The 11,480-nt window shown below is 41.9% G+C and overlaps 1 protein-coding gene across 9 annotated transcripts in view; it reads left to right on the forward strand.

The window, feature by feature from the left end:
- Nucleotides 1-11,154, forward strand: part of MSRB3 (methionine sulfoxide reductase B3) — an 83,299-nt gene extending 72,145 nt beyond the window's left edge. For all 9 annotated transcript variants that reach the window (XM_085044488.1, XM_085044432.1, XM_085044497.1 and 6 more), the window contains 2 exons: nucleotides 4,929-5,026; nucleotides 10,003-11,154. In XM_085044488.1, coding sequence (XP_084900614.1) covers nucleotides 4,929-5,026; nucleotides 10,003-10,167 — 263 coding nt within the window. In that variant the 3' untranslated portion in view covers nucleotides 10,168-11,154. The remainder of the gene's footprint in view (nucleotides 1-4,928; nucleotides 5,027-10,002) is intronic.
- Nucleotides 11,155-11,480: the final 326 nt, after the last annotated feature.

The following is an 11,480-nucleotide window of genomic DNA, read 5'->3' on the forward strand; positions in this document are numbered from 1 at the left end:
TCAAAAGCAGCCTGCAGTTTTGCTTCTGCAGGTAATTATAGATGCACATTCAAACAGTTAGATGTCTAAGTGGTTGCATCCATCTACTAGGATGCTGGAGATTTAACTACAGTAAATGTGTGCAAACTTGCAAATTTGGAAGGAAGTTTGAGGTGTTTCTAAAATTGATTAATCAATTAGCAGCTGGACTGCTTTCCAAAAGCTTATGGGAACAAAATGTCTTTTTTTTCTTTTTTTTTTTTTTTTTTTTGGCATGAGTTTAGCATTGCCCTAAGAAAGAATCCTGGAGATAAAGGGCTTTAGAGCTTCCTGGGTTAATGTGAAAGAAACAATCTGCTCCTGCAGCAGTTTCATATCTGTATCAGGAATGCAAAAAGGAGGATGGACTATGGGCACACTGTTTGCTGTTGCCAGCTTTCTCTGGCATTATTACTACTTTGGCATCTCAGTTTGACTGTTCAGTTTGTCAGCTGTCTGGGACTCCTGTGGCTTGCAGCTGTGTTGTCCTGATACCTACCTTGTGCCAGCTGCTTGTATAGGTACCCGCTGTGGGTGGCTCATTAGTAATACAGACTCAATCAGGTACCTGGAATAGGAGGTGTGAAAGTGAGGAAGAAGATACCTCTTTTGAATGATTTGAAGCCCTCTGCCCAGGGTGGCAAAAGCAGCACCCAGCACGGTTACCAAACCCAACATTTCTCTTCCTCCCTGTTCTTCTGTGTTGCTGCCCAGGGCAGTAGCAGGCAAGAAAGCATTCTTTGATGAAGAGGCATAAACCACTGTCTCCTCTTTGCCAGAATAGGGACTGTTAGGAAGAACAAAAGATTCCAGTTTTGGTGAGGGCGTGTGGAATGGATTTTAGAAATGCTGTACAGATTTTACAAAATATTTGGGGGATGTCCTAGAAAGAGGAAGAATGGGATATGACTCAGTATGTGTGACACCCAGCAGCGTAAGATCCTCTCTGTTACTCATGCAGGATGGAGTGGAAAAGATCTGTCAGTAATGTTCTGTTTACACGTTTTTCAATTAAATACTTGGCAGAAGAAAGTTTCATTGCTTTATTTAGTGGTTTTTAGATCCACAAAAGGATAATTGCTGTATATTTGAAAAACTGTTCATCTCTGTGGCTTGCTTATTAACTTACCAGATGCTGGCCTTTAGGACATAATGGCCTGACTCCAGTGCAAAAGGTTGCTGGAGTGAACACAAACACAACAGACTCCTATTTTAAAGCCTGTTTACATTGCCAGTGTGGTGCAAAGTAGCTGTGAAGCTAAGAATGAACCCATTTAAAGTGTCTATAATGTAATAAAAATTGCTGGCCGTTAGTCATACTGCCCCTCAAACTAAACTTTACATTCAAGGATAAATGTACAAATGTACAAGGATAAATGTACGCACAAATCTGAGCTGCTGTTCACACGCACAAAACTGTTAATGTCATTTGAAGTTGTTTCTTCATCTGGGAAACTCCTCCCAGCCTCATCTTGTCTCTTGCAATTACCCTTAGCCCCTTTCCTCCAGAGGCTGTTTCTTCCTAGCTAGTATGTTTTACCATCGTTCAAAAGTCAATGGCCTGGCTCCTGCTGCCCATCAGATGTGGGCAAGACCTGACAGAATGACATCACCCAAGGAGGGTTGAGTCTCAGAACCAGGGTTTTCAAAGTGTCTTCTCCAGTGCTCAGGAGATCCAAAATGGTCATCTTCATCCCTATCCTTACAGGAGCATGCCCTTAACAAGTAGCCAGATAACCTTCAAAGGTGGGCTGAAGCTTTAATGCACAGATAAGAGCAGTCTAAAATGTAGAGGTAGCCAGCCATTTTACAGCCTTACAGCTGGAAGGAGGCAGGAGGGCAGGAGTGGAGGGGCTGCAGCCAGGGAGACAGGTGAAGTGGCCTGGGGCCTGCAAATGGGAGGCCACTGCTGGGTCACTTGCCACTTATATAGACAGAGAGTTTTTGGCTGGCTTTCTACACCACTGGGAGTTGCCTCATATGCAGGCAAGCAGACTGCTGCTACAGCTTGTTCCTGGCAGCTTTTGAAGTAGACAAAATGGTGAGAGATGGCTTAGCAAGCTATTAGACGGGTTTTCCACTCCAGCTCAGGAGAGCAAATGAGACCGCAAAAGGGGATTGATTTTCTGGTGAGTTTGGCTCATCAACTCAATGAGCAATTCACTCATCTTCCTCTCAAGGTCAACAGAGTGACAGCATGTCTCACGGTGCCCTTCAGAGCCTTTTCTGTTCCACGGTTTGCTCAGTTAACCCTCACAGAGTTAGTGGTTTGTCCTGGCAGTGCTGGTGCCTGGACCGCTATGTTACTTGAGAAGATATGGCTTGGCAGCAAATTAAAAGTCCACACTGTGGAGGTCTGTTTCCTAGTCCCTCTCTTGGGGACCATGTGTAGCAGGGGTGGCGCCTTTGTGTCACATGTGGCATGAACTGACAGCCTAATCTGAAGTCACTCCAGTTGAGTATGAAGACTACTTTAGGAGAAGTTTGCCTGTTTATATAGGTTTCAGATGACTTCGTTTTTCAAAAGTGTGTGGAGGGCATCCAAAGCAACCAGTTTTTCCCCGGTGAATGGGAAGACCAAAAGGAGAAGTCTGGAGAAAGAAGGATGGATGGTCTTTCTTAATGTCAAAGCTGACATAAACACACCTACAAACTCTTCTCTCAATATAATTTTCTCAGCAGGACACAGATTGCTTCAATCTCTGTGTTGCAGTCTTTGAAGCTTCCCTCTCACTGCTGTAATGAAGGAGGCATGGTTTTCTTTGAGAATTTCTGCAGCCGTGAAGTTTGCTTTCTCCAAAGGCTTTCATGTGATCAGATAGTTAGCTGCTCCAATGAGCTCCCTCTTTGAAACTCCTCTGCCATCACACAAGGGCAAAGTGGTACGTCTGTTTTGCAAAATTATTAAATTAAAAAAACAAAACAGGCTTAATTAAAAATATACTGACTAGCTCTATTTAAGACCTCAATTTTCATTAGACAGAGGCCCAGCTAAGAAGATGAAAAATGGTGTTGGAAAGGAGCCATCAATTAGGAGACATCAATTTTTCTGTCAACAGGATAACCTTTTTACAAAACTTGTCATATATTTACTCCTTTTCTGTTTGTGAAGGTAGTTGTTTGACAGCAATATTCTGCATGAGGGGAAGAATTTATAATTTTTTCTTGTAGTTATCGTTGCCACATTGTTTTGAATTCCTGTCTTGTGGGATATTTTCCCTGTTCAGGTTTCTTGCTGCTCAGTCTGCCTGCTGTATGTAACTCTTTCATTTGTAATACTTGTAGAGAGGGGGATGACTTTTCTTATTTTTACAGTGAGTTCTGGGGTGGAAACACTTGTGATGGTAGTCGGCACCTCGAGGGCATAGGACTTGTGGCTTGCAATGCCTTCAGGTAGCTTAGAGATGCTGCTATATGTGTGTTTTGAAAAGGAAGAGAAGCACATTTCTGAGCATTTCTTTGTTAAAAAAATTATGCTTATTATGCTTACATCCTAATAAATGTTCTTCCACATTTAATAATCTAAGATACAACTGAAGACATATGGATCTTTTTCCAGTTTACACATTTTGTCTCCCCGCATTCAGAAAAGTTGATAGCTTCCACATCTCCTTGTAATAGAAAATTGTACCCACTTTTCTTAGGGAAAACTGTATCCATCCTTTATTCATTTGCATGCAGTGATTCTCAGCTGCTGCTGTGTTTCTTAATAGCTTATTGCAAGTTATTTTATGAAATCATCAGTAGCAAATGCTTAACAGATTTTCAGAGAAGAAACAAGGAAAGTCTCTATTCTTGGTCATGTAATACAGGGAGAGAACAAGAGCTGCCTGTGCATTTTATATTTGGCAAGAGACTGAATGAGAAGGACAGATAGCTGGTGAGATTTCAGATGGGTACTGGTAGATGCTGACATGACCTTAAAGCCTGTCAGGTGCTTATGTGGGAGCCCTGCTTCAGGAAATGGAGCATTATGATGGCTTTTGAGGAGTGGCTGAAAAGTTACAGCTATGTAATGGGTATTTTCTGGGTCACCGAAGAAACCTGCCTTTTTTACCTGTGTTGTGGAGAGGGGCAGACTTAGCGTGGAATAGCTAAAGAGTGGAAGGTCATTATTTTGGTAAGTGGCCATTGCTGATAGGTCAGGTATACATGCCATCATCTGGTGTCAGATCATGCCGCTTAGTGCTCAGCTGTTAGCTGTGTTGAACATGGGCATTAGTGAGTGCAGTTGTTTTATCCTGGATGCAGACCACATGCAGACCATCCACTAGTGTCTAATATGGGCATAGTTATGATTCTGCCTGTCCATGTCTGGTCCGAAGCACTTGTTACTGTTTTGATGTGAGACACAGTAATAATCATCTCGCTGCCTCTAATGTGTGATGGCTCAGTGTGTGAACACATCCTTTTGGGTTTGCCTTGGTGAAGGCAGAGGTTAAGGCACGTTTTGGGGCTCTAAATTGCAATTTCCCACCTCTTTTTCTTAAATATCTTTATGTTGCAAAAGCAAAAGCATTTGTGTTCCATAAAGCCTTGCTATTTATCTTCAGGGTGGAATTTGTGGTTTTTTTTTTTAAACTGGTGGCTAAAGCTGAGTTGGCTTACCTGGGACCTTTGCCCCTGAGCTAAACCGCTATCGCTGCTTGTGGCAGAGTGCAGGAATCCCTGTGGATATGGAAGTTGAGCAGCTAGTGGCAGCTTAGTCCTTTCCTGTAAACAGTTTTGTATTTGGAGGGGAAGTTTTCCAACGTATCCAAGTGATTTTGGATAAAAAGTCTCCATTTCATTATTTCCATGCTCTGGAGTGAGATAAACATTTTTCAAAGTGTGATTCTGTCCTGATTTTTGTAATGCTATCTGCCAAAAAGACACCCTTTTATTTTATCTGTCCTGTTCCTCTTTTCCAGGTTGGCCTTCCTTCTATGATGTGATCAGTCCTGATGCAATTACTTTCAATGATGATTTCTCCTATGGGATGCATCGGATTGAAATATCCTGCAGTCAGGTTAGTTTATAGCACACACAGACCATTCCAATGGCAAAGGCTGCAAAACCCATTACAGTGTGCTGTACTTTCCTTGAGATTTGCAAACCTTTCAGTTCTATTAAATAGTAATCATTGTGAGATAGCACAATGGGTCGTAGGTATAAAAGCTGAGTGGAACGGGCTGAAGGCACAAAGGGATCGCTGGAATGTATGTTGTTGTCTCATGTGAGATTTAACAGAGCATATGTAACTGCTTGGACTCGGTGCTGAGTTTGCAAAAATAGTCTTCCTGAGGAGGGTCTCTTCAAAGGAGCTCCTGAGCCTGAGCCTGGCCAACTGACTCCACACGTGAGCAGTTGAGAGAAGTTGAAAGCAGTGGAGCGACTGTGTGTACTGATTCCATCACTCTACATTACTGTGCATCCATGCTAACTCATTCCCAGCGCAGTCCTAATGGCTGCCTCAAACAATCCCATCTGCCGTAATAATGAAGTCAGTAGTCATTCAAAACATGCCCAAATTTTCCGTTATCTGTCTTGTTCTACTTCCTCTCATCCTTTGTGCTGCCCTCCTTTCTGTGAAGGGAATGGCATAATCATTACCTAGCAAAGGGAGAAGCTGCTGCATTGGTGTTCAGCAGCTGTATTCAGCAGCTTGCAGTCCTCTAGCTCCACATGCTCAAACTCCTCCTGAGAGAAGCAGCAGCTTCATTTGGGCAGTGATAATTTGCTGTTCTTCCAGACAGTGTTGTTGGAGGGGTAACTAATTTTATCCCTGGCAATATGCATCCTTACTAGTCATATAAGACTGGACTTGCTATATAAGAGGGAGTTAAGAAACTTCTCGAGAGTATCCATTAACTTCAGTCTGCACAGAACGTTTGACCCACTATGTTAATGGCCAAATTAATGTGTCTGCTAGTTTGTCATGTGTATTACATAATTCTGAAGATTTTACATTGATGATATGGTTCAGAAGATCCATTCAACACTTGGTGGGAACATCCACTCCCCTAAATCCACTAGCAAGGTAGCAATGAGACTGCAGATTGGGAAGCTTGTGCTTCACCAGGGGTTACTGGCATAATCAAAAATGCAATCCAGTCTCTTTTGCTCTGCTTAGTAGGCCTGAATAGTGCTAAAATCTGCTTACTGCCAACCTGCTGAGCCTGTATCTACTGACACACTTCAGGAGATGGCCAGAGCTCCTGGAGAAGCCCAAGGAAGCCTTTGGTCAGGCCAAGGAGTCTGGGAATGTCACTTATCTATTGCCAAACAAAATAATGTTAGCAGACCTGAGACCAGCAAGATTAGCAGCAGTCACATGCAGATACCATAAACTCATACCATAAACTCAAAGCAAAACTAAAAACTGAATTTGAAGGAAAAAATATGACCAAGGTTGCTGGATAATTCAATAGCAGCTTCCTACCAGCTATTCCAACTTCCTGGGGCAATAACCCCACAGATGACCAAGTCAAACAGGAAAATAGCTCCCAGAGTGGTGAGCATCTTTGCAGCCAGTGCTCAGTACAGCTGATACTGCTGTATTGTGTATCTGCCTTTGAGTGAGAATCACATATGCAGTGGCAAAAAAAATGCAGTTTTACTGCAACCTGCAAAACAGTGGGATTAATGTGGCGGACCTTGGTAGAACTGAAGGGAAATACCATCTCCCACATCCAAAACCTTATTAATCCTTTGCAGATGAAAAAGTAGTTGATTTTTTTTTTTAAGTCCCTCCCACCTGAGAGTTTTAAAAAAATCTTTTTTAATGTTCTTCATTATAGAAAGCAAACACAGTGGAAAAAATCACTGTAATATTAATCAAATACATCCATGGGATTATCCTAGAAATAACTTTCACAATTTTTTGGAAACACATCACTCTGGGTGTATTTAAAAGGTCAGTGATTAGTGACAGGTAGAAGTTGATACAAATGCCGTTGAGTAATACTGTAAAACTTGTTGCATCTCTTTTTTTCCTCTGTCCTGTTCAAGAGACCCTTCCCTTGTGGTCTCCCTAGCTACTATTCGTATAAATCAATAAAATTCCTTAGTCACAGGCGTAGTGTTTGCACAACAATAGCTTGGACTCTGCGCTACAGCAGCTGACAGCAAGCTGCTTTCCATGCCTTCCAGCAGCATATTAGAACCAGGAGGCTTGGGAGATCCAAGCATACTGACAGCAGTGATGACCCCCCCTTTCCTGCTCCCAAGCACATACTTGGAATGCTTTAACCATTTCACTGTCCCAGTGCATTCTGTTCAATATATTTATGTGCAAGGCCATAACAGATGATTGTTTTTCTTTTTCAGAGGCTCTGCAGGCATGTATATATGTTGTAGAAAAATGGGCAGCACCTATTATGTGTGGGGAGGACAGTAAAGTCTATTCATGCTTTGTATTCTCAGCTGAGTGCCAGGTTTCTTATACTGGGATACAAAGGATTGAATTACATTTCTGCTTAGGGCAGATGAGTTATAGAGTCCTCTATATAGAGAATTGCCACATAAATTTTTTGGTGAGGGGTAATCTCAAAAGGTAACAAATTTTGCAGTAATTCAATCCTGGTGTGATTCTGCCATCACAGAAAGGTGTAATGAGACTACCTTGGACTCTCACACAGCTTCTCAAGTTTTGTGAGGAAAACCTTCTTGATGGATTGTCTTTGTAGTCTCTATGTGAATATATTACTCCTACAGACCATTTCTCTCTACAGTTTCTCTTGTTCTGTTTCTGTCCAGTGGAGAGGGAATGATTTATCTTTTGTTAAATGTTAGTCTGGAAAAGATCTGTTTAACACTTCCAGCCAGGAGGTTTTGAAGCAGTCTTAGTTGAGATGAGATGGTTTAATTAGGATACTAAACATTAAAAAAAAATACTCTCCCTGGGACACTTACTTTTTAAATTTTTTTTTCGCAAAGGTATGGTTGTAGTCAGGTGAAATGCTTCCTTGTTAATACCCCACTTTCAGAAACAGCTCGGGTTTTCTGTGCACACTAACCTAAAAAAGGCCTTCAATATAAAGGAAAATGAAAAAAAGAATAAGCTGTGGGTAATGAAGGAAAGGGTGGCAAGACAGCAGTCTTTCAGGAAGAAGACTTAGTTTTCTCTTTTCAGGAAGAAGCTTAGTTTTCTCTAGGTCCTTTTCAAATTCCTTTTTCTTTTACTTATTTCCCATGTTTTATCTTCCTTCCTTACAAAGCTGAGCAGCTGCTGCTGCTTAACCCATCTATGCCATTTTCCATTGCCTGGGGGAGCTCATCCTGCTGATAGCATGGGCTAGAAGCCCTCAGTTGTTATTGGGATCCTTGATAGACTGCCATGGCTGTCTCAGTGACACTTCTCCAGGAGCAGGGAGTCTGCTGGGGGGTGTGTCTGCATGGGTATGAGCAACAGGTGGGAGCACTGAAGCTTCACATGCCTACCTGCCCTGCTCCTAGAGGCAGTGAAGATTATTGTTTCAGCTGTCGTTAAATGGGAAGAGCTCCTGTCCCACCTAGCTGGTGTGAGAGCCTCCCCCAGCCTTTCAGTCTGTTGAGGGAGTTTAACCTGGAGTCAAGATTTTACCTGCTTCTACAGACACCTTTCCTGCTGCTTTGGTGAATTAAAGGCCATAACAGCAGGAGAACATTAGCAACACATTAACTGCAGGGTAGACATTTGCCATCACTAATTTATTCACAGTTTGGAATAATCGCTATTGCCTCTATGTATTTGGAATACTATGAATTAATTAAATGTTAAGAATAATTTGCAGTCTTTAATTTTTGCTGTCTGTGAGCCCACGAGCAGGTCTCTGATCTCAATTACATCATTCCAGCTCTCACTGAGATCAGCTATTGACTTGAAAAGCCGAGGCCCTTTGGTAAAGCAGCATGACTTTCCTGTTCACGATAAATATTTCTCCAGCACAAGGTTTTATTTTTTTATTTCTCGTGGCAGACTGTAAAAATGAACCTGTGGAATTTAAGTGACTAATTAAGTTCTTATTATCCAGATAAATTGCCAGCCATAATGTGCAGTGATAGTAATCTTAATTTTTGAATAAGGATCAGCAGGGTTAGCTTCTTCAAAGTATTGTATTTGTAAAGCCATCCTTGTAAAGCAAAGAACTATTACCTTTCTTACAGATGGGATCAGTAGTGTTCACCCTGAGTAGCACTGCAAATATTTGGGTCTGATTCATACAGATCAAAAGTGGCAACAGACCATTTTACTTACATATTTCTTAAAAAAAGCAAAAGTCAGCATCATTTATAGTTACTCCCAGACAAAGGTCATTAATTAAGAAATATTTTACATATCTACACTACAGGTCTTTTTAGTCACCTGTCCCTATCTTGTGTGTATTATAGAAATTATTATGAAGTGGGTAGGCTGAACTCCGTCACCGCCAGGGCCAAGAGATGCACCCAGAAGGACCTTGATGCTCAGAAGAGTGCCAGGCTAAAGAAAGGGAAAGGAAAAAAAAGGTGTGAGAGCACACTCCAGAGAATATCTTCAATGTTTTAAGTCCTTGCCAGGATCATCAATGCGTTTAATGGTTTTTTTTAGCAAGGGGTATAGCAGATGGCTGCAGGCTGAAGGGAGCCCAGGGCTAAGGCTGCCCTTTCTTACACAGATATTCTTGCATCAATGACACAAGGGCAGTGCTGCCTTCACCACCCGATTTTTAACTAAGCTTCTGCCATGAAATCATTACAGAGAAAAGGCAGCTCCTCAATGGTGGTCCAACCAAGCATATGCAGTGGCATGACAGGAAACACCCAGGAAATTTGGGCTTGGAGTCTTAGGCGCCTGTGGTATCTTACAAGATCATCTTCCTGGATCACTCCTGCAAATAAATGTAGATTGTAAATCCCACCTGAAAGGGCGGTACAGGCACCAATGTGCTTCCTTGGAAGCAGCTGCTAGTCATTGCTTAACATCACAGTGATGCCATCGAGCTGCACAGAGACACAGTGTTTCTCTATTGTGTTTTGTTTCAGTGTGGTGCTCACCTGGGGCATATTTTTGATGATGGACCTCGCCCAACTGGCAAACGATACTGCACAAACTCTGCTTCATTATCTTTCAAGCCGGCAGACAAGAGCAACACTGGAGAAGGCAGTGGTACCACCAGTCCTGCCCAAACAGGCAAATCTGAGCTGTAGCATGAAGCAAAGCCTGCAGAAAACTGCATTGATCCCACACAGCTTACAAGGAATGTTTTCTTGTTTTCAAGTTGCCTGCTCTCTTATCTGCTAAGAATGTTCAAATGTATGAAAGCATTTTGCACCATCCTTCTACTTCCTCACCTTTTTGGAACTGAGGCCTTGCCTGCCAGTGCATTTACTATATAATTTGATTGAAAGATGTGTTGACTGAGTCCACAGGTTTTCTTTTTCCTTCTTTTCTTTGAGATTGCTTTGGGGAATCTTTAAACTGAGAGGCTTTGACATCATTAGTTATTAGTTTTTTCTTAATGCTGTGTTAGTCTAGGTTTAACACGATTCCTTTCTGTGGGAAATGGGGCTTGTGTTTATCTCCAGTCTGTAGGAAACTTCTGGGCATAAGAAAATCCTGAATTCCTATCACATCTCTGCTTTGTTCTGACTTGTGAGGCATGCAGCCTTTGGTCATATGTATTCAACCATCTCCCAGCATCAGCCGCACCTTGCAAAAACTTGTAGTTATGGCTGTTCCTTCCCAACTCAAAGAGATGGATGAGATGTTAAAACCATCCTTTGGCTGATTTACTGCCAGAATTTCAAGGGTGTGGTTAAGAGATGTAAACATTGTCTCAGCATCTGTGTTTCCCCTTTGTTTGGTATTTAAATCAAGGTTTTAACTAGTAAGGCTAACTTTTGCAGGCTACCAATGAGGCTTTGTCTCTTTGCAAGGCCTGTTCAACAAGTGTAACCAAATCTGAATTAAAGTTGAAATCCGCAGGGGGTAATTATATGGGCAAGTGCAGAGATAAACTTGCAAAGTGAAGTAGATGAAGGATGACACTAGGCTCTTTATCTTGTCGGTTGCTACCAGGATTCAGAAACATGACAGTTTCTGCTAGAGGGGACTTTAGGAATGAATGCAGTAGAAAGAGGGAAACCCTCCTGATGTATCCAGTTTTAAAGATTAGCTGGTCTGCATGCATACTGCATGCATACTGCATGCATACTGCATACAAGATCCAGCCTTTAATTTGTGTGATGGCAACGTAGGACATGACTGACAGCGTTGGTGTAAGACCTGAATTTGAAAAAAGCCTGTCACAGCTCCAGAAATTTTCATTCACTGTCCCATAAGGTGTTTTGCACAGCTGCTTTTAGATTTTGTTGAGTAACAGTTAGAATTGTGCATAATACTGTTCTTTAAGCTATACTGTACAGTATTTGCTACCACCACTTTGCCTTTAAACACTGAGAGACTTAATGAATACAGTATTTACTTTTACTAGCAAACTTTGTGACTAAAATGTTTGGAT

The sequence above is a fragment of the Lichenostomus cassidix genome, chromosome 1Aa (genome assembly GCF_008360975.1).
Source record: "Lichenostomus cassidix isolate B80296 chromosome 1Aa, HeHo_3.0, whole genome shotgun sequence".
Taxonomy (NCBI): domain Eukaryota; kingdom Metazoa; phylum Chordata; class Aves; order Passeriformes; family Meliphagidae; genus Lichenostomus; species Lichenostomus cassidix.